The sequence below is a fragment of the Schistocerca americana genome, chromosome X (assembly GCF_021461395.2).
Source record: "Schistocerca americana isolate TAMUIC-IGC-003095 chromosome X, iqSchAmer2.1, whole genome shotgun sequence".
Lineage (NCBI taxonomy): Eukaryota > Metazoa > Arthropoda > Insecta > Orthoptera > Acrididae > Schistocerca > Schistocerca americana.
Window position 1 is genome coordinate 588,151,216 of NC_060130.1, and position 25,089 is coordinate 588,176,304.

The 25,089-nt window shown below is 36.9% G+C and overlaps 1 protein-coding gene across 3 annotated transcripts in view; it reads right to left on the minus strand.

Annotated features, from left to right (window-relative positions):
• LOC124555071 (sodium- and chloride-dependent GABA transporter 1) overlaps positions 1 to 25,089 on the minus strand; it is a 401,980-nt gene that overhangs the window by 24,467 nt on the left and 352,424 nt on the right. For all 3 annotated transcript variants that reach the window (XM_047128856.1, XM_047128855.1, XM_047128857.1), the window contains exon 9: positions 11,506 to 11,618. In XM_047128856.1, coding sequence (XP_046984812.1) covers positions 11,506 to 11,618 — 113 coding nt within the window. The remainder of the gene's footprint in view (positions 1 to 11,505; positions 11,619 to 25,089) is intronic.

Genomic DNA, 25,089 nt, shown 5'->3' on the forward strand with positions numbered 1-25,089 from the left:
TTTGTAACAGTATTCATATCTGACATTCAAATATTTACAGTTTGTGACACAGTCTAAGACCTGAGATTACATATATTTTTAGATAGATGGTCTTCCATCATACGAGTGTACTAAATCTAGAAACTCATCTATTGAATATACAGGATTGTTTAGGAGCCATAATTTTAATTTCATTTTTAGTTTTGTAATGGGCAATTTGGTGATATTAGGATGGAAGCAATTCAGTAATTTTATGCCTGCATAGTGAGGGCTTTTCTCATAAAGTGTTGTTCTATGAGAGATGATGTGGGGTCTCTCTCTACCTCTAGTGTTGTGATCGTGTATTTCTTTATTAAATGTTTTGTTACTGTTTACTGCCATAATGATTATCTTCAGCACATACAGGTTATGAACAGTTAGTATTTTAAATTCTTTAAACAAATTTCTGCAGGACTCCCTGGCACATTTCTTTCCCATAATTCTAAGTGCCTTCTTTTGTAAGGTAAGTACACTTTTCATATTACCTTTACTGATGGATCCCCATACCTCTATCCCATAACTTAGATGGGATTCAAATAGTGCAAAATATATTTGCCTCAGAGTGGTGATGTTGCAAAAAGGTGTCAGTTTTCTTAGCACATATATGGTAGTACATAGCTTTTTGCAAATATCATTCACATGATCAGACCAGTTTAACTCTGCATCTAGTGTCAGGCCAAGAAATTTGGTCGAGTATTGTTTTTTAATGTATTCGTCACCCATTAAGATTTGGTTTTCATGAGTTTTTTGCCTCCCAAGATAAAAGTCAATATAGACAGATTTATTTGTGTTTAATTTTAGTTTGTTTTCATTAAAATACTGCAGAATTAAGCCTGCTGCAGTATTGGATTCCACTTCGAGCTGTGAACAGCTTGGATTGCTGCATATTAACGTGGTATCATCTGCATATAAGATAGCTGTTGCATGGTTTGTTATGGACTGAATATCATTTACATAGATAATAAAAAGGAGTGGTCCTAATATTGACCCCTGTGGTATACCAACATTTATGTCAGTGGTGTTTGATTTGTATGTTCCCTCTGTAGTGCTAATAGACACAAACTGCTTCCTATTTGTCAAGTAGGACCTCATCAGATTATGGGCTGTGCCTCGAATGCCATAGTTCCACAGTTTGTCCAGCAATATGGTCATATCAACACAGTCAAATGCTTTTTGTAAGTCTAGAAAGATGCCACTTTATTATCTATTGTTTGAGTGACACCTTCGATTAAGTTTGTTGCTGCTGTAATGGTGGATGACCCCTTGACAAACCCATACTGCCCCTTAGAAATCACTTTTTTGCATACCAGGAAGTTCCAGATTCTTATGTATCTTACTTTCTCAAAGATTTTGGATATTATTGGAAGAACAGAAATGGGTCGAAAGTTTCCTACTAAATTCCTGTTTCCTTTTTTCAAAATAAGCACAACTCGGGCAATTTTCAACTCATCTGGAAATAAACCATCTTCCATATGAGAATTGATAACTGGTGATAAAGGTGATGCAATTTTATGTATACATTTCTTAAGAGTGTCCAGACTAAGACCATCATATCCTGCTGCATGGGAATTCTTTAAGCTACTCACTATTTTAATTATCTCTTCTTTACTTGTTGGCATCAAAAATATACTTTCTGACACTGGTATTCCTCTGAATTTGTATTTATGATTTTTAAGCTGATTGTTTATGCTGGAGCCAACAGAAGCAAAGTAATTGTTAAATAGATCTGCTATCTTATTCTGATCAGTTTCTATTGTGCCGTTTATCAGCAAGTGATTTTCGGTTGTATGGTTCCCAGATTTACCTATTTCTCTATTTACTAGTGACCATGATGTTTTGGAGATATTATTTGAGTTCTGAATGACACTTTCAAAATGTTTCTGTTTTTCTGAAATTAGGAGGTCTAAATAGTATTTCTGATACTTTTTGAATTCTTCTTTTAATTTTTTATTGCTCAAGTCATTTAACATAGCATACTCATGCCATCTTAGTTTTTCTCTAGCCTCAGTGACTGAACTTGACATCCAGTTTCGGGTTACAACATGTGACTTAATTCTCTTTTTTATTAATGGCCAGGCTTGGTTAAGAATGTAGAATAGTTCACTTGAGAATTTGCCATAACTATGAAGTGTCGTTAGAACACTGTTCCAATCCACATTCCTTAGCATATTATTCAACTGAGTTATATTTTGGTCTGTATTCACCCTAATATATCTATAGCAACTGTGTGTAGGAACCTTTTTTATGTGCACACTTAGTTCTACTGCATGGAGGTCTGACAAAGCACTTATAATAACAGAAGATGTAAGATCGTAAAGATGAATACCAGTGATTATGTTATCTATTGCAGACTGGCATGTCTCAGTCTCCCTGGTTGCAGTGTTTATCAGGTATCTTACATTATATTCAAGCAGAGTATTCTTGAATAGTCTAGTGTGTAACTTATCTGCTAATACATTTATGTTGAAATCTCCTATAATTACTAACTTGTTCAGGTATGATATAAAAACATTCTCTATCATGTCACAAAACATTGTTAAGAAAACTTTGAAGTTTCCACCTGGTGGTCTATATAAACATGTAACATAAATTTCATCATTTGGTATCTTTATACATGCTGCACATAATTCAATTGTCCCTTCTAATGAATATTTACTTACATTTACAGAATTAAAATCAAATGTGCTCTTAACATACATTAATACACCCTCACCTCTGATAGTAGATCTGCAAAACTTAGTTTGTGTTATAGCTACGAACAATTAATAAGTATTGTTGGTGATTCTAGTTTGACAAAAAGGAAATATAGATCTCAAGCATAAAGTGAAATGACAAACTCTTCCAATTATTCATATTTTTTCCAAATCCTGACATTGATTAAGTATTGCAAGCTACACAAGACTTTTTCTGCAGTTTTCAATGTAATTTTTTTTAAAAATGGTTTGAATTACTGAACATGCAATGTTGTGTGATATAATCAATACAATGGACCTTTATTTGGGAAGATTAAGATTTAAATTCTCGTCTGGTGACCTTTATTTAGGTTTCCTGTACTTTCCACAATTCATGATGGTCCTTCAACAAGGTGATCTCTGATTTCCTCTGCCATAATTGTCTAACTGCTCTATCATTACATATTTTGGTAGTGGTATATGGCATTAAATTTGAGGGTTCTTTTCTTTTGTTCTTTAGATTACAACACATCAAATGAAGATTTACTTTTGTAGAGTCAGTATTATGGCATAAACTTTATCAGGCTTGTCAGATTTTCTTCCTTCCTTAATTTTTCCTTTCCCCATATTTTAATATCAGTTTCCATTGTCCCAAAATGTATTTATTTATTCAAAAGTATCACTGTGATTTTAATGTGAAAAAAACCAAGTGTGTGTAATATTCACTCCTGAAAATAATTGTTTGTCCTGTTAAGATGTCCTGATACGTACTGGAATGAATATTGCACCTCAAACAGTGTTGAATATAACCATATGTTATTGGTACAAATAGAGTAAAAATATCTGATTGGCTAATTTAGATATGTCATTTGTACATAGATTACTACCTGTTCCATAGATCATGAGTATGACACTTTGTAATGATGTGGACTGTGTCAATGTGAATGTACTTGGAATGATAAAGGCTGGCTATTAGTAACCATTTTACTGTGAAGAGAATATGGTGTAGTTTCTTAGCAATATGATTTATCAGAATATGTTGTGTATTGAGCCACTGATAGCACAAAAGGTAATCATTTACAGCATGAGATAGCAAATGCCACTGGACTGTTGTAGAGAGTCCATCTCATAACCACAGACTCATTTCACACAATGAGGAGTATTCAACGAATACTAAGGAAACATTACCTATGAGCATATACAGCAACAGAGATTGTTATCTCATGTTCAAGGCATACTGGTATATGCAAAAAAAAAGCTGAATTGTAAGCAGTAACAGCATGTAAAATATTATCAAAAACTGTCCAAAATTATCATAATAAAATGGCACCTTGTATGGAGGCTCATGGTGTGTTTCGTATTAACAGTATAACAGACTCAGAATCAGAATTTTTACTGTCCCATAACATAAAAAGTTAAAGCACAAGATTTAAAGTACAGAGGACTCGTCAACACTGCAATTAAATTTATGTGTATTACAGAAACAACAATTGGTAATTTATAATTTACAGAGACTGTGAGTAACCAAACAGCAGTATTACTGCAAAAAGAGAGAATAATTATTATAGTCATTTATTAGACATAAAACTTATAAGCTTAATTAACAAAACATTTCAACCACTTGCTTTCTTGCTCAGATTGTCATATTATCATTAAGAAATTCTTCTAAGGAATAATAAAATTTCTGAACTAACAGTAATCCCATACATTATAACTGATTCAAAGTAGCCACGGTAAACTGTTTTTCTCATCTCCACACTAGTTGAATATGACAGAATTTTCATTGCAAATGTCAGGCTATTTAATTTACTTGCTAAATAGTTTATGTTGAAGACCATGATAGATTTTGGTCCAAATGCATGCCTAAATGTTTAACACAGTCCACTTCTTTCAGTTCTTGTTTTCTAAGACTAATGTGGAATTCCTTTACCTCAGAGTTTTTAGTTTTAAACTGAGCAAATGTGTTTTCCCAGTATTTAATTTCAGCCCATTTAGTTTGAATCAGTTTTCCAAACTGTCTAATAGTTTTGTGACAGTTGAAGAAATTTGTTTGGGGTCATTGCTTTCAACAAGGGCAGAAGTATCATCAGCGAATAAAACTGAGTGAATTTATGTTCAAGGGTAGATCATTTATGTAAAGTAAAAACAAAATTGGACCCAGAATTGAGCCTTATGGAATGCCTTGTGAAATAATCATCCATTCAGAGAAATAATTTTCCTTACTTGCTGATATAACTACTCTTTGTTTTCTGTTTGTGAGGTATGACCTAAATCACTCTAAAGCACAACCCCCAATTCTGTATCTTCCCATTTTATACAGGAAAAAGTGATGGTTTACACAGTCAAATGATTTTGTGAGGTCACAGAACAATCCTGCAACTTTTCTCAACTTGTTGAAGGTGGAACTGATTTCTTTCACAAACTCATTAATGGCTTCTATTGTACTCTTGCCGTTTTGAAAGCCTTCCTGATTATCTGAAATAAATAAATAAATAAATATGTTTGATTTCTCTATAATTTTTTAAATTTATGTTACCACCACTTTTTCAAATATTTTTGAAGTAATTGGGAGACTAGAGATTTGGTGGTAGGTCCCCATATCTTCTCTTGGGCCTTTTTTAAACAAAGGTTTTACCTATGCATACTTTAGGACATCTGGAAAGTGGCCTTCTTCAAGTGATTTATTAACTATTGAGCAAAGAAGGTGAGCTATTATGCTGGCAGCTGCTTTAACTACTTTGATTGTTATGCCATCCCACCCAGCAGAATGTTTGTTTTTTAGCTGTAATATAGTTTTCTCTACATCTTTAACTGAAATTTTCTCAAATTTGTTAGAGTATTCATGTGCCTTGTGTGTTAAATGTACTTTTTCTGCATAAGCATGTACATTTACAACTGATTTAGATACATTTATTAAAAAAGTGGTGAACGACTCTGATATCTGAGCCAGGTTTGTTACAATTTTACTACCCCACCTTAATTTTAGAAATATCTTTGCTGTCAGTTCTAATCCCCAGTTCTGATTTTATGATGGATTAGACTACCTTTGATTTGTTTCCATGAGCTGAGCTGTATTTATTATTAACCATTTCTTTTGCTGCTTTCACTAACCTTTTAAATATGCTTTTATACTGTTTAACATAGTTAATGAAACCAGGGTCTTTGTTGTATTACAGTTCCTTGTGCAGTTGTCTTTTTTCACTGGATATTTTATTCCAGCAGTGATCCAATTTAGCTTATTAGACACTTTTGTCTGGCACACTCTAAGTGGAAATATTTTATTAAATACATATAAAAACTTTTAAAAAAATATGTTAAAATATACAGAGATTGGAATCTCATCTTGAACTTTTGACTCCACCTCTTCTAATTTAGAGTAGAACAATTTTAAGTTTTTGACAGTAAAATGTCTTTTGCTGTATGTTTTTCTTGTACTTTATTTATTTGTATTAGTCATTTCAATAAACAAAGTACAATGGTCTGAAAGTCCTAAATCTACACACAGGTTCCATGCATCATCGAATTTATAATTTGTTAGAATATTATCAATGCAAGTTTCTGTATTGTCATTTTTTCTTGTGAATTCCGTGAAGTTCGTCTTGAACCCAAAATTTTGAATTAGGTCCATAAACTGTATTGAGTCACTGGTTTCATTGGATAAATTTGTATTGAAATCAGTGGCTATTAAAACCCTTTTCTTTTTGCCATTATTGACTTTCTGTAAAAGACCCATTAACTTTGGTAAAAATAATTTTGTTGCTGCTGCACCTGGAATTTGGTATATTGGTATAATGACAACATTTTGTTTTTCTAATTCAACTGAGCAACTTTCAAATACACCTTCTTCATTTAGGAAATTGAAATCATCATCCACTTTGTATTCTAAATACACTCCTGGAAATTGAAATAAGAACACCATGAATTCATTGTCCCAGGAAGGGGAAACTTTATTGACACATTCCTGGGGTCAGACACATCACATGATCACACTGACAGAACCACAGGCACATAGACACAGGCAACAGAGCATGCACAATGTCGGCACTAGTACAGTGTATATCCACCTTTCGCAGCAATGCAGGCTGCTATTCTCCCATGGAGACGATCGTAGAGATGCTGGATGTAGTCCTGTGGAACGGCTTGCCATCATTTCCACCTGGCGCCTCAGTTGGACCAGCGTTCGTTCTGGACGTGCAGACCGCGTGAGACGACGCTTCATCCAGTCCCAAACATGCTCAATGGGGGACAGATCCAGAAATCTTGCTGGCCAGGGGTAGTTGACTTACACCTTCTAGAGCACGTTGGGTGGCACGGGATACATGCGGACGTGCATTGTCCTGTTGGAACAGCAAGTTCCCTTGCCGGTCTAGGAATGGTAGAACGATGGGTTCGATGACGGTTTGGATGTACCGTGCACTATTCAGTGTCCTCTCGACGATCACCAGTGGTGCACGGCCAGCGTAGGAGTTCGCTCCCCACACCATGATGCCGGGTGTTGGCCCTGTGTGCCTCGGTCGTATGCAGTCCTGATTGTGGCGCTCACCTGCACGGCGCCAAACACGCATACGACCATCATTGGCACCAAGGCAGAAGCGACTCTCATCGCTGAAGACAACACGTCTCCATTCGTCCCTCCATTCACGCCTGTCACGACACCACTGGAGGCGGGCTGCACGATGTTGGGGCGTGAGCGGAAGACGGCCTAACGGTGTGCGGGACCGTAGCCCAGCTTCATGGAGACGGTTGCGAATGGTCCTCGCCGATACCCCAGGAGCAACAGTGTCCCTAATTTGCTGGGAAGTGGCGGTGCGGTCCCCTACGCCACTGCGTAGGATCCTACGGTCTTGGCGTGCATCCGTGCGTCGCTGCGGTCCGGTCCCAGGTCGACGGGCACGTGCACCTTCCGCCGACCACTGGCGACAACATCGATGTACTGTGGAGACCTCACGCCCCACGTGTTGAGCAATTCGGCGGTACGTCCACCCGGCCTCCCGCATGCCCACTATACGCCCTCGCTCAAAGTCCGTCAACTGCACATACGGTTCACGTCCACGCTGTCGCGGCATGCTACCAGTGTTAAAGACTGCGATGGAGCTCCGTATGCCACGGCAAACTGGCTGACACTGACGGCGGCGGTGCACAAATGCTGCGCAGCTAGCGCCATTCGACGGCCAACACCGCGGTTCCTGGTGTGTCCGCTGTGCCGTGCGTGTGATCATTGCTTGTACAGCCCTCTCGCAGTGTCCGGAGCAAGTATGGTGGGTCTGACACACCGGTGTCAATGTGTTCTTTTTTCCATTTCCAGGAGTGTAGTTACACTATGTTATCAAAAGTATCTGGACACCCCCAAAAACATATGTTTTTCATATTAGGTGCATTTTGCTGCCACCTGCTGCCAGGTACTCCACACCAGCAACCTCAGTAGTCATTATACATCGTGAAAGAGCAGAATGGGGTGCTCTGCGAAACTCACGGACTTCGAACGTGGTCAGGTGATTGGGTGTCACTTATGCCATATGTCTGTACGTGAAATTTCCACACTCCTAAAGATCACTAGGTCCACTGTTTCCTATGTGATAGTGAAGTGGAAATGTGAAGGGCCTTGTACAACACAAAAGCGTACAGGCCGATCTCGGCTGTTGACTGACAGAGACTGCCGACAGTTGAAGAGGGTCATAATGTGTAATAAGGAGACATCTATCCAGACCATCACACAGGAATTCCTAACTTCATCAGGATCCACTGTAAGTACTATGACAGTTAGGTGGGAGGTGAGAAAACTTGGATTTCATGATTGAGTGGCAGCTCTTAAGCCACACATCACGCTGATAAATGTCAAACAATGCCTCGCTTGGTGTAAGGAGTGTAAACATTGGATTACTGAGCAGTGGAAAAATGTTGTGTGGAGTGATGAATCATGGCACACACTGTGGCGATCTGATGGCAGGGTGTGGTTATGGTGAATGCCCAGTGAACATCATCTGCCAGTGTGTGTAGTGCCAACAGTAAAATTCGGAGGCGGTGGTGTTATGGTGTGGTCATGTTTTTCATGGAGGGGGCTTGCACCTCTTGTTGTTTTGTGTGGCCCTATCGCAGCACAGGCCTACACTGATGTTTTAAGCACCTTCTTCCTTCCGACTGTTGAAGAGCAATTTGGGGATGGCGATTGCGTCTTTCAACATGATCGAGCACCTGTTCATAATGCAAAGCCTGTGATGGAGTGGTTACTTGACAATAACATCCCTGTAATGGACAGGCCTGCACAGAGTCTTGACCTGAATCCTACAGAAAATCTTTGGGATGTTTTGGAATGCCGATATCATGCTAGGCACCGCCGACCAACATCAATACCTTTCCTCAGTACAGCACTCAATGAAGAATGGGCTGCCATTCCCCAAGAAACCTTGCAGCACCTGATTGAACATATGACCTGCAAGAGTGGAAACTATCATCAAGGCTGAGGGTGGGCCAACACCATACTGAATTCCAGCATTAGTGATGGATGGTGCCACGAACTTGTAAGTCATTTTCATACATGTGTCCGGGTACTTTTGATCACATAGTGTATTTACAAGTATGCATGAGCCTCCATAGGTACTATTTCTTCTACAGAAACTTGAGGCTACACTGAAACTGTTTAACTTATTTAAAATTGTGACACACTCTTTTGTAAGCCAATATTAATTTAAACAAATAATTTTAATACTTTTGCATTCTGAGAGTAAAATCTGCAGTTCATCAATTTTAAACACTCTACCATTATGATTGGTTGTACCTAATCCATTAATGTTCAAATGCATTCTGAAAGTGCTTGTATTTCTGTCTAAAGTCTCAAAATTAGCATTGTTTGTAAGATTTCTACATTGACTCTTTTCTGTTTTCTTATTTATACTAAAGTATATATGTACAGTTAAACATTTGGTTCTATTTAAAATTGTGGTTTCCTCTTCCTCATGCCTGATGTTAAAAAAATTTTCAGGTGGAATGGAGGCACTATTTTTCACCTGCCTGTTTCACTACACATTTCACTTGCAGTTGTTTCCTCTTCTTCTGTTGGTGGGGGATGTTTTATCTGCTGATTATGGTCCAGATGGCACTGTAGATAGTGCTGTTACTCCTATGATTTGCACTTCGTGGAACAATTGGTTTGACTGGGGTAAAGGAGTGGCCACTGAGCTAGATGTGCCATGAACATTCCTCAAGATTTCTGCAATTTTTTTACAAATGAAACTTTTTCCCTTCCCATTAAGGTGCAAACAATGTCTGGTATAGAATTCTCTATCCATATCCTCAATGTCATGAAAGAATGTGTTTTTGAAGGCTTGGTAGATTTTATAAAACTGCCTGTTGGCTTTTTCAGTCTCCTTGTTTACACAGGAGAAACTTGCGAGGTTGAATCTGTGTGGTATTCCCAAAACAATTGTTGTTTGTTTCTCTAGTAGCATCAGTATTTTTGTTAATAACTTTGTGGCATGTTTGAGTTCATTTTTATACACGTTGTTGGAGCCTGCAATTAATACCCTGCATTGTTCGTTACTGGTATTGCAGCAGTTCTTTATGATTTCACACATGGATGCACTTGGTTTGACGAAACTGCTTGTGTTTAAACAATGTTCTTATTGTAAAATTTTGGTGATTCCTCTCTCACAACTGTTGGAATATACAGAGATACCACTGTTATTCTTCCGCTCTTTAATTTCATTCGTCTGGCTTACTGTAGGTGGAATATTTTCAGGTTTAGTAACTGTATTTAGTGGTGTGAGAGTGTTATTATGTTTGTTATTTACCTCCACTGCTGTAATTCCATTTTAGTAATATATTGGTTTGATGGGTAAATGAATGGACAGAAGGCCACTGAATATTTGTTCTCTGATGAATCAAAATTTATTATTTGGCATCACAACCAAAATTTTTACATCAGGTGAGAGTATGAAATATGAAACAACACAATGTTTGTGTGTAATACATACCAGTTCCATCATGGCAGACTCATAGTGTATGCAGCAATCAGTAGTGGGGACATACAGGTCTTTTAATAATTGGGAATAGTTCTTTGACTGATCAAAAGTACTGGGGTTGAGCTTCTCCAGAAATTTGTTCTGTTATGTGATGGTACCACAGGCAGTTCTTTACTCTTTGTGGAAGGAACTCAAATGATGGACAACTAAGAGAGAATGTCATTTAAATTCTGTGGATAGCATCTACCCTTGACTTAAATCTACTGAATATATCTGGGATTCACCCAAAAAACAAACTGCAGTATGCCAGCATCTCCCATAACTGTTCCAGAAGGGAGACCAATTCTCTCGATGAGTGGCATAATAAAAAGTCTCGTAGATTTCCTGTCACAGGTATGTGGAACAGTGTCAGCTGTTCATGGTGGGCACACACTATATTAGGCAAAATGTACCACATTTACTTTACCTGTTCTTTTGGAATTTTACTGGTGTAAAATTGTCCTCTCATGTCTTTTATCAATATATTTAAGTATGTTACAAATTATCTAACACATACAATTTGAATGAATTGAAAGATTATCTTTATATTATGCATGATATCCTGTCAGTTTCCCCTATCTCTTTTGCCATTTGACCATCAAGACTTGGACAAGGTCAGTCTTATGAAATTATAATTTTATCTTTGTTGCATTTCAGATGACATACTTCTACAATCAACAGATTTTGCTCAGCTACAGTTAATTAATTTCATTCAACTGAATTTTATGTAATACTGTTTTCTGCAGCATCTGACACTAGGAAGAAGAAAATTAAAATGATAAGGATAGAAACTGTTATCTTTGATTTGAATTACTTACCTGACTGTCAAGGCCAATACAAAGCAACATTAAGAAAAATAAACATGACCATACTGGAGCACCAGGCAACTGTAGAACAGCAGATGGATAAGCAAGAAATGCCAGCCCTGGTCCTGAAAAACGTTAACATAACTTCAGTTTTTTTTTCAACACAACAACAACACAAAGCATGAAGACTATAGTTTAGAGGCAACATGTTGACAGTAAAGTTTTCTTTGCTTTTATGTTGTACACTTTGGAAAGAGGGAAGGCAGGAAGGATGCTAAAGATCTAGCTAACAATGACATCATTAGATGAGTTCTCCTGGGGGGGGGGGGGGGGATGAAGGATGTGGAAGGAAATCAGCCATATCCTTTTCTAATAATGCATCCTGATATTTGCCTTGATTGGTTTAGGGAAAACACAGAAAACCTGCATCAAGATGATCATGCGGGAATTTGAGAACTGGTCCCACCAGCTCTGAGTCTGAAGTGCTAAACAGTGTGCCACACTGCTTGGTGGAACTGAGGACACTGGATTCTGTTTACAGAAGGATGAAGCTCATGGAATGTTTGAGTCTTACCGCTGCAGATCATTCCTTAGTTGTGTGGCTGGGATTTGTGGTATTGTGTATCTGTCAAATAATTTTTTTAAGGCTGTAAAATGGATATTAATAATTCAGGATAAATTACTGCCCTAATTAATGGTTAAAACTAACCTAACCATCAGGAACACAAATGTCATAAAGTATGATGGCTTGTTATCATGTTGTAATCTATTTTCATCTACTTCTGTGCAAAATATATTTTATTCAATAATGCTATGCAGAGGGCATTTAAACAAATGTTTAGTTTAAAAATGTTTAATGATAATTTGTTTGACTAGTGACTACTAAAAACTATGTAGAGTCGATTATAGTAATGAAAACTTGCTAATACACTGGAAAAAAAATGCAAGGTGTACTATAGAATGTTCTAAAACCTCACAAATATTGAGCATTTGTTTTCTATAGGCATATAGGTTAAGATTTGAATCACAGTAATGAGGAGCACAGAAATGAACACTACCTTTCTCTTATATATGGTAGTTATCCGAAATTTTAGAATCATTTTACAAGCTGTATTTTCCTGATTCTTATAGTTTAAAGTATAACTTACTTTTCTTTGAGTGCCACAATAAAAACATTCTTTGTAGGAGCATCTTATTTAATGGAATATTCATTGTTTAAAATTTATAAGTCTGTTTAAACTTAATATTTCTGTTACAATATCATATGTCAGTTGAAGAAAAAGTTATATTTTATTCATCAAAAGCATGACCACACACACTGTCATACAATGCAATACCCATGTGCCAACAGCAGTAAAGAACTAGAGCTACCAAAAGCACTTGCATCACTAGTTCACATATTCGAAGAGTACTAAGATACAATAACACTGATCACACAAACAATTTTACACTTTCCTACATTTCCAACTCCATGGCTGAGGTTGTTAATGCAAACTTATGTGGTGGAATTGGACATGGGTAAACCGGTTGGAATCCTGGTGGCGGAAAAAATTTTCACTGCCAGTATTTGGTTGGCAAGGGGAGGAGAGGTGGTAGTATAAAGTTCATGACCACTAGATTTTGCACCCACCCTCCCACCCACCCACCCACCCACCCATCCACACACACACACACACACACACACACACACACACACACACACACATGCACATTATACATATGTAGTATTACAAAAAAGTTGTAATGGAGCCCGTTGTAAATAAACAAACAAAATAACTCTCCTACAATTTTTTATATCATGAAGTAAACACCATGCTAATGAATCCCTTCATCGTATGTAACTTCACAAATGTTAACCTCTTTTTTAAGAATGTCAGCTTCCTGTCTGCTAGTTGATGTATAACTCACTCTAATCTACTTCTTAACTAGCTGATGGATATAATGACATAATGTGTCTGTGCGTTTAGATTGCTTATGAAGTAAATGTGTTGAAACTTAGATTATCTAGTTGTAAATTAGGAACTGAGGACTCATTGCCATATATAACTTCCTGCAAAAACTGATCTAACCATGTAAGTGATTTGGAAGCATCACTTGAAGCCACATATTCAACATCCATTGAAGCCTTACTTTTGCACATAACTGGACAACCTTGAAACTTGAGAAAATTACCACTTGTTGTCCTGTGTATGGTCAGTATAATCTTGAACTCTTTAAACAACATTAACAGCCTGTACTCTGTGTTAAGCACAATAGAGCATTGATTATCTGAACATTAGTCAACCAAATGAATGCTTAACTGAACTGTTACTTGCTCACTTGTGCCACTATCCCCCCTGTAACTGGATGGATAGTGCTATTTTCGTGAAATGGTTTATGGAAGATTTGCACCCTCTGTGATAGCTCATTAGTTAAAGAAAGGTTAAAGGGAGAAAACATTACTGGTACTTGACAATGCACCAACTCATTCATCATGTGTTTGTTACCTTACATGAGGATGATGAGTTCTTAGCAGTGATGTTTCTTCCATCTAACATAATCTCTTTATTACAGCTCATGGAACAAGGTGTTACTGAGACATTCAAATGATATTATTGGAGAAAATTGTCACATAGGTTATTTTTAGAAAGAGAAGAGGCAGGAGAAGAAAGGTTATGAAGAAACCATAAAAATATTAATTTGGTAGATGCATCCTATGTGATCAGAGCAGCATGAGATATGTAAAGAAACAGAAATTGAAAAATAGCCTGGAATAAAAGTTTGTCTGTATCAGAAAGTTCTTAAAGTCTAATTGAAAATGACAAACAGAATGATATGTCTGAAATGCTCAGCATGCTAAAAGGACTCAATTTCCATGAATGCAATGAAGAAGATGGCAAAGAATGGATGAACGTTGATGATGCAGCTCCAGTGCATCAAACCATGCAGGATAGTGAAACTGTAAACTTCTGCACTGATAAACCTGATGCTGCCAGTGTCTTTCTCATGAAATTGTGATCCAGAAAACGTAGATGAATATATACTAGGTGCTTCAGAAGCACTTAGATGTTTAGAAACTGCCTTACAATGATTTGGTGCTCAAGATGAAAGCAACTGTTCTGAGATATCTGCCCTGGAAAATGTGTGACTTCGCTTCCTGTAAGTTGGTAGGCTTGCTTAGACACATCAAAATTAAGGATTTTTTTAAAATAATTAATTCTAGACATATGTACTGTATGTACAAAATGCCTATGTATTACATTTTTTTTGCTAGACTGTACTACATAAATTCCTGCTGTACTTGCCTTTTTAATATCAAAAGAGTTCATGTTATTATAAATATTTGTAGTTTGTATTGGTAAACTGGTAAATAAAAATGTAAAGATTGATTATGTGACTAAACCAGTTTTTCAGACATCCATGTCCCCCAATTAGTTTGTATGATTGAGATTCTGTACATAAATATTTCAAATATTTCTTGCTGGAGTTCTATATTATTAAAAGGAGATGGTTCACCAACTCACCATCACGGTTCAGTTAATAATATAATTATTAAAAATATGTCATGCCATATTTACATAAAATTCTCTCCATTTATGCAGACTGGTATCTTTGAATACAGTTGTTGAATTTGTTGATTTGTAATCCCAGGTAGCAATCAACATCATTTACAGTGATGTGAAAATGATCAACCAATTGCTCTGTACATTTACTTACTGAATCAGCGGAGTCCATTATCAATCTATCATTAATGTGAAAAAGAAGTATAATGTTATCAGCATAGAACACGCATGGATCAGTACAGCTCTCCCATACATTACAGTCCCTGAGAAACTTAATAAGACATTTGTACTGGAATTTTGAAGTTTACTTCAGCCTATAGAGTCCTTCGAGCAATTTACACACATGCCCTGTACCATCATCATTGTCCTCTTCCTCCAAAACACCACTGAGAAATGCAGTCTTTACATCAATCTGTTCATACACTTATTCCACTGAACTGCTACACACAAAAGAGCTCTCACTACCTCAAATCTTACTATCTATATATGTCAATCTAATCTTTTGTGTATATCCTTTTGCTGTTAATCAAGTCTTAATTCCTTTATTATTTTCATTAAATTTTTCAGCAAAAACCACTAAATCTCAACCACCTCACTTGATTTAGCCATATTTCTTAATTCCCATACTTAATCCTTATTCAGAGGATTCATTTCTGTTTCCATAGCCAGCTTCCAGTCAGACACTGTTCATAGAAGCTGGTATCAGTCATTGTTTCTGTAACACAAGCTTTTAAAAATGACTGTAAATAGAGTTTATTTTGATCACCATGCATTTCACATCAGCTTTGCAGTGTCTCATAAATTTCAGTAATCAGGACTTTTCTAGTGAAAAATTTCACAGCCAAACAGTAAGATTATTTTCACCATTAGAGACAGCAACAGCAACTGCAGTTTTATTCTTGAAAAATGCATATGCTTTACCATCACTTTCAAATATTTTGTCAATTAATGTTCTTTTTTTCTGGCCATCTTGACAGAAAATAAGTTACAAGCTCCATCTGGACACTACCAGACACCTTCAAAATATCATTCTGTCCATCGAATACCCACATATGAATTTGATACACGTTAAATGCTTCCATTTTTATGACACATTTGAAAGTAGTCACCATTCTTGGAGTTTCAAGTGGTGAACATGTAGTATACCAACCACATCAGTGTGTAATGTGATGAGTTGTACCTCTTCCATTGTACTACTCATTATATTCCAGTTTCTTATATCTAGAAAAGAATAAAGAGCTTTTGAGCTGAGAGGAACAAACGTTATTGTTTTTTCAGTGCCACATCTTTATGACTTGAGAGAAAAGACCTGTGTAAACAAACAAATTGAAAGTGCAAATACAGAGATGAAAAATATTTGCAGGCATTTTGAAAATGTAACATTCGTGAACATGAGAAATTTGGCAAACAGATTCCACACAATACATGGTTTTCAACTAAATAAACTTGGGAAAAACCTTATAGTAACAAAAATTTTGGATGTAGTAAATAAAGTCTCAACTGTGCAGTGTGGTGGTAAAGGATTCATACCTCTCATGGGCAATAAATGTGTGTTACCTGGAGACTCAAATGGGAAATCTGCTGTCAGCAAAGCTACAACTCTCCAAGATAAATGTGAGATTTTGTTAACACAAGTGAACACCCCAAATGCAAGCAGCTCACAGAACAGCACAGTAGTTGTGGAAGAGCAAACACCAGAAATAAGTGAAACAGCAGCAATGCCATTATCAGAAGCAGTAGCAGCAACAGCAGCAACAATAACAGTAGCAGTAGCAGAACCTACAACTGGAGCAGCAGTTACGAGTAATGACAACTTAATAAGACAGTCTGATAACAAATCAAAAGCCATATGGGATACTGTGAAGACTGAAATAGGAAAGAGATGCAAAGACTAGGATATAATTCTCAAAAACACAGAAAATATGAATATTTAAAAAAAAAAAAGAAAAAAGATTTGCCAAATTACATCAACAATTATTTCATAAATGCAACAACTTCATTAATCTTGAAATTTACAAACCAAGAAAAACCTGAATTTCCAAAAGCCGTTTGTAGCATGAGGCTAGATCCAACAGATGAATATGAAGTGTTCAAAGTAATAAAAAGCTTGAAACCTAAAATGTTAGCAGGAGTAGATGAGGTGCCTGTTATATCGTAACAATGACAGCTGCACAAATTGCAAGGCCATTGGCACACATAGCCAACTTATCATTTAGTGAAGGCCCAGAAAGGATGAAAATGTCAAAAGTGAAGCCATTATTCAAAAATGCTAACAAGCACAAGGTAGAAATCTATTGACCAATATCCCTCCTTCCAGAATTTTCTAAAATAGAAAAATTAATGAAGCACAGAATCAACAAATATCTAAATGACCATAAGTTACTAAATAGAAATCAGCATGGCTTCCAGGCAGGTAAAATGACAGAAACAGCACTAATATGCTACAATGAACAAATAATCAAAAATCTAGAAGAAGACAACAGTGTAGTTGCACTGATGTCAGATTGTGCCAGCCACAAAATAAATTTAGTATCAGATGCAAAAAATTGGAAATAGGAGAGCTGCAAGGCAGTATTATAGGTCCCTTATTGTTCCTTGTCTATATAAATGACTTTCACACCTCAGATGGAGCAGTAAAGGCCATACTATTCGCAGATGACACTAGTGTGATAACAGGTGAACCAAAGTAAATGCTGCAAACAACTACTGATCAAGTAATAAAGAAGGTCCCCACTTGGTTCAATGCAAACCAGTTGACATTAAATGCAAATAAAACAAATTTATGCAGTTTGGGAAAATATGTCGAAATGTAAATCTTGATCTGTTGTTGGGTAACAAGGCCATAGACGGACTGGCATCAGCAAAACTGCTGGGGATTCATGTAGATGAAAATCTTAATTTTTATGATCATGTAATGAAGCTTATTCAGAAACTTAACTCAGCTTGTTTTGCTCTTAGAATTATTGCCAATGTCTGTACTGCAGAGGGTGCCAGGATGACATATTTTGGCTATTTTCAGTCTCTTGCAACATACAGAATAGCATTTTGGGGTTCCACAACTTACCATCTAAAACAAATTTTTCTGTTACAGAAGAGGGCTATCCAAATAATAACATACAGTCATCCACCGATACAATGCAAACCCTTATTCAACAAGCTTAAAGTTCTAACAATATCTTCCTTATATGTATACAAATGCGTTTTATATGTTAGGGCCCACCTTGCAGATTTTCAGACAAATGCCGACTTACATAACTACTCAGAATAGCACAGCACTCCATACTCAGTGAACAAAAAGAACACACACAAAAAGGTATGTGAACCATATTGGTACAAAACTCTACAACATACTGCCAGCAAACATCAGAAAGTTAGAAGATAAAAAGAGATTTAAATTAGAATTTAAAGAATGTCTACTTGAACAGTGTTTTTAATTGATAAATGACTAGGCCAATAAATAATTTTGGTAATGTTTATATTATGGCAAAACTTAAAACACTCTCTTTCATCCCCTACTGTTAATTTTGTATATCTAATGGACAGCTGTTGAGTGTGGTAAAATCTTTACTGAATTATTGTAATGAATATAAGGGCTTCCTGTTTAGGGAAGACAAAAGTAAAGCCTTAAGGCAAACAGGCTATGAAGTTACAATACTGTTAGTATACATGTATTAAAAGTTGTATTATCGTGTCTTGTATGACCAAGTATTATTCTTTATACAAAATTGTATTATTCTGTGTACTACTTAATGTAAAAATTTGTATGTTCCTTTTCCATAAATTTTTTACCATAAATTTACTTTTGGACAACATCCATACAATATTTATTGTCTATGGATGGATAAATAAATAAATAAAATAAAAATATAGCACAGCTTAAGGAGGAGCCAAAGGCAAAACACATCTATGTCACTAAATGACAATTGTTTTATGTTTCAAGCTAGGAAACTCACTGATGAGCCACAGTAACATACTATTTCAAAACATTCAGGATCTTGAAAGTAAAGTTTAATTACTGGGGGAGTCATTGTCACGAAATAAGCACTGGTATTCTTTCCTATGTTTATTTGAACATTTGCTTAAACCAGGACAAATAGAATACTATGTACCAGAAGGTTTAAACATGGAAACGGTTTTTGCAGATTCCAGTACCGTGATCGTGGTACTGTTATGTTTAAAATGACACAGAGTTTAGAGCACTAGATCTAAGTTGGGCATTTGTAGAGAAACACTTTGAAATTACTGGAATCATATGTGATGTAATGAAACTTATCTTAGTATGTATTTACCATTCCCCTGACTCAGATGAAAAGGCTATTTTAGATATTTTAGACATTGTACACTGCCATGTAACAAAGTGGAAACAACATGCAACTATAATTGTGGGACTTCAATTCAAGTTTAGACATAACATGTAACAAACCCAGTGTACATAAGTTACTGAATATGCTAAGGCAACACAACTCCCATCATGTAAATTCAGAACTGACAAGACTAAAAGCATGCTTAGATAATGCTTTTATCACTGTGCTCATGATATGTACTCCGCCAATGTACAGAAATTTGATTTCTCAGACAACTCCATTTTAACGGTAAAGTTAGGACATTTTATAGAAGAGATGGGAACAAGGCTGGACAAATGTTATCAAAATCTAATACTTTCATACTCAGAAAAAATAATCTCAGAAAACTAACACACCAACTAAGCATAACTCCTGGGACAAATTATTTCAAAGATGCGATTCCAATGCCCAAACAGTTCATGAAACACTCTGTAACTACTTAATAGGTATGTTAAAAGCTCATTTTGTTCCAAGCAAATATCATAAAACAAGAAAGGGTAAATTGTGGTACAGGAAAATGTAAAAAATAAGTTACTACCGTTAAAGTGCCTTGGCAAAGTAAATAATTCTAATGAAATCAAGGACCTTGAAATGGCCAGTACGAAACTGTATAAGAAAGAGTTACTATTGGTGAAACAGACATACAATACTAATCTCATAAACAATAGTAAAAACCAGTGAAAAACAGCCTGGTCAGCAATTAATACTGTTAAAGGTGAAATCAGAAATTATGATAAGACAGTCCCAATACCAGCAACACATACAAAACATATTTTATAAGCTGTGCTGATGAAATTAAAAGGTTGAGTAGCAAACACAATGTAACATATACAGATTATCTTAAGAGCACAAACTTAAATCATAATCAGGCCAAACCTTCATTGAAACACTTCAAAGAGGTATGCCAAGATGAAGTTCTTATAATTGTCAAAGAAATGAAAAATTATTATAGTACAGATATTTTTAATATGTCAAACAATCTATTGAAAGAAATAATACATTAAATTGCAGCACCATTAACATATTCTATAAACTTGTGGCTCATAGAAGGGTTTTTCTGATCCTCTCAAACTATCCAAAGTAACTCCAGTGTTAAATTCTTGGGATTACAGCTTGATAATAAATTCAACTGGGAGGAGCACACCACAGAACTGCTGAAGCGTCTTAACAAATCTCTGTTTGCAATGCGAATTTTGTCAGACACAGGGGATATAAAAATGAAAAAGCTGACATACTATGCTTACTTCCATTCCATAATGTCATATGGGATTATTTTTTGGGGTAATTCATCAAGCCAAGCTAAAGTTTTCCGGGCACAAAAACATGCAGTAAGAGTTATATGTGGTGTGAACTCAAGAACATCCTGCAGAAGCCTGTTTAGGGAACTAGGGATACTAACTACTGCTTCCCCATATATTTATTCCTTAATGAAATTTGTCATTAAAAATATATCACTTTTTCAAACCAACAGCTCAATTCATGGAATCAATACTAGAAATAAGAATAATCTTCACAAGGATTTAAAGTCACATAGTCTTGTACAAAAAGGTGTGCATTATTCAGGAACACACATTTTCAATAACTTGCCAGCAGCCATAAAAAGCTTAAAAACCAATGAAATACAGTTTAAGAGAAGCCTAAAGGATTTATTGGTGGCCAACTGCTTCAACTCCATTGATGAATTTCTCAGTAAAACCAACTGATTTTTATATACATATTTAAATATGTCTGCTTGTGTCTGTATATGTGTGGATGGATGTGTGTGTGTGCGCGAGTGTATACCCATCCTTTTTTCCCCCTAAGGTAAGTCTTTCCGCTCCCAGGATTGGAATGACTCCTTACCCTCTCCCTTAAAACCCACATCCTTTTGTCTTTGCCTCTCCTTCCCTCTTTCCTGATGAGGCAACAGTTTGTTGCGAGAAAGCTTGAATTTTGTGTGTATGTTTGTGTTCGTTTGTGTGTCTGTCGACCTGCCAGCACTTTCATTTGGTAAGTCACATCATCTTTGTTTTTTGATAAATTTTTCCCACGTGGAATGTTTCCCTCTATTATATACAGGGCTATTACAAATGATTGAAGCGATTTCATAATTTCACTGTAGCACCATTCATTGACATATGGTCACGACACACTACAGATACGTAGAAAAACTCATAAAGTTTTGTTCGGCTGAAGCCGCACTTCAGGTTTCTGCCGTCAGAGCGCAGTGAGACAAAATGGCGACAGGAGCCGAGAAAGCGTATGTCATGCTTGAAATGCACTCACATCAGTCAGTCACAACAGTGCAACGACACTTCAGGACGAAGTTCAACAAAGATCCACCAACTGCTAACTCCATTCGGTGATGGTATGCGCAGTTTAAAGCTTCTGGATGCCTCTGTAAGGCGAAATCAATAGGTCGGCCTGCTGTGAGCGAAGAAACGGTTGAACGCATGCGGGCAAGTTTCACGCGTAGCCCGCGGAAAATTGGCTCATGCCACAACTGGAGACCGACAGCGCCGACTTCATCTTTCAACAGGATGGTGCTCCACCGCACTTCCATCATGATGTTCGGCATTTCTTAAACAGGAGATTGGAAAACCGATGGATCGGTCGTGGTGGAGATCATGATCAGCAATTCATGCCACGGCCTCCATGCTCTCCCAACTTAACCCCATGCAATTTCTTTCTGTGGGGTTATGTGAAAGATTCAGTGTTTAAACCTCCTCTACCAAGAAACATGCCAGAACTGCGAGCTCGCATCAACGATGCTTTCGAACTCATTGATGGGGACATGCTGCGCCAAGTGTGGGAGGAACTTGATTATTGGCTTGATGTCTGCTGAATCACTAAAGGGGCACATATCGAACATTTGTGAATGCCTAAAAAAACTTTTTGAGTTTTTGTATGTGTGTGCAACGCATTTTGAAAATATCTCAAATAATAAAGTTATTGTAGAGCTGTGAAATCGCTTCAATCATTTGTAATAACCCTGTATATATATATATATATATATATATATATATAAAACTTATGTGCAATTTCAGTGCAGTAATGTGATCATTGTAAATATGTGTGTGTGTGTGTGTGTGTGTAAGTACAATCTAACTTCTGCACCATTCCAGTGCAGTAATGTGTTCATTGTAAATAAGTATTATAGTAGTTGTATTACATGTTTATTACCTTATAAATAAATAAAAAACTTTTTTATTTTAAATTCAGTGCATTAGTATTTGTAAAATGACTTTCATATAGTGTTCATTAAAAAATGACGATCATTCCACTTGGGACCTGTGGAATGGTACTTTAGCTTATTTGTTTTAGTTGTAAATATTTGTCATGTATTGTTGTTTTTCTGACATGTTCCACATCCTGGAGGACCTCCTCACTATGGATCAATTGGAATGAAAGTAAATCTAATCTAATCTAATTTAAGAAGGGCAGTAAATCTGATACAGCAAACTACAGGCCAATTTCTCTTATTTCAGAACTAGCCAGAGTCTTTGAAGGCACAATGTGTCAGCAGATGTACGAGTACCTCGAACTAAATGATCTGTTGAGTACATCACAGATTGGTTACAGAGAAGAAAAGTCAACTATACAGCCACAGAACTCTTAGTAAGAGACGTTTTAGCAGCATTCGAGGACCATGCTCACGTACAGGTAACCTTATGTGATCTGAGCAAGGCCTTTGAAAGTGTTAACCACTCTGTTTTGCTTTCTAAATCTGAGTACTATGGAATATGTGACAAAAGTTTGAAACTCCTCAAATCATACCTTAATAAAAGGAAGCAATTGGTGAGTTTAGGAAGTCATTTGTCAAACACACTTGAGGTTCAATATGGAGTGCCACAGGGATCTAAATTAGGACCACTTCTATTCCTTGTGCATATAAATGACTTATCAGGAAACATAGACGTGAAGACATTTACGTATGCAGATGATACAACTTTTCTGTCTGAGAACTATGAATCTGATGACCTTGTTAGTAGTATGAATTTGGCAAAAGAAAAAAGCAATATCATGGTTTAATGTGAATGGTCTACTGTTAAATGAGAAAAAGACCCAGAATATGTGGTCCAGTCTATCAAAGACTGAAAGAATAGAAAAAAGTAAAATTTTTAGGTATCATACTTGACAATAAACTAACATGGAACTCTCATCTTGAACACACAGTGGTTAGGCTTTCAGTAGTTACATATCTGCTGAAGAAACTGATGTACTGTGTGACATTTAATAATGTAAGGATGGCATCCTTTGCTTTTTTGAATCTGTTTTAAGGTATGATTTAATACGCTGGGCAAAAAAAGTAATGAATCAAAGGCACGACTACAATACGAGGATCTGTACTTCTGTTCTTGCCACAAAATAGATTAGCAAAAACTACCAATAGCTTTAAGTACATGACAAATAAAATATATAAAAATTTGTCTAAACATGACTCCACGGATCGATAGGCCAGAACATCATATGTGTATTATGTCTTCGAGATGATCTTTGTTTTTGTATACTTCCAGGACCCAAGTCGAACTGTACGTTTGTCATGTAATAAAAGTATTGATGATTAGAAGAGAGAACTGTGGTCATTACCTTACCACCTTGATATCTCCTTTAGTGGTGACCCCGAAGTTTGAATAATCCATCGAACCGAGTACAAAGTGACTACCGCGCCAGCTTCCGCGTTCCGCATGGACCTTTATCCGCTACACAATGGCCTTCTACAACAGCAACTAAATTTAAGCATGCCAGCTGTAGTTGGTGCCTGATGTGAATTTCCGCAGTCCTATAGCCTCGAGAAGCCAGGGACCTCGTCAGGTGCAGTGATTTTGAACATGATGCCAGTAGTCTCCGACTCCAGCTTTGTTAGCCCCGAAGTGCTTCAGTTTTCGCTGCCCAGCAGTACAAGCAACCACTACACACTGATACCGAACTTTTATGCAAGTAGTGTAAATAGTGGGGAGCATAGTTTTCATAATGTGCCACAACAGGACGCCTTTTTGAATGTGCAAGCTCCACATGTGTATCACTCCGTGCCAGTTGCACACTACGTGAATGACATTCACCAGCCTGTTACTCCAAGTGTTCATCAGTGCAGTAATTTGAGCACGTCAGGTTCCACCAAGCTCATCAGTGACTCTGTGATGGACAATTTCGCTGCAGATGTGGAGTACCAATTGCATAATAACCTGTCGAGCAACCGCTGTGACCACTTTGACCTTTCGCCGCAACAACCGGTCCCGCTTCGCTCCACGCCAGGTTTCCTGCTAATGGATTTCGCTTCCCCTCCAGCCACTATTGCCCACATTCTTTGACCGCCAGTTCGTCGAATCTACCAAAACTTCCGGCATTCAAACCTGCCCACCTGTAATTCTGGTTCAACCTGGTCGAGCAAACTTTCAGTGTCTGTATACTTGATGACAACGCCCGTTTCACATGTCTCATGAATCACCTCCATGACCATGTCAACTTAATTTATGATCTGGTTAAGTCACCTCCTCTGAACAAGAAGTATGCTATGGCTAAACAAGCAATACTGGAACGTGTCTCCAAGACAAAAAGTGAAAACGTTCGACAGCTCGTCTATGAAGAATGCCTTGGCGACAGATCTCCCTCCCAGCTGTGGCGATGCCTTCGACTTCTCGTCGGTGAATGCAACATGCCAGATGCCACGCTCACCGAGATTTGGAAGGAAAAGCTGCCTCTGTCTGTCCAAATGGCCATCTCTGCCTACG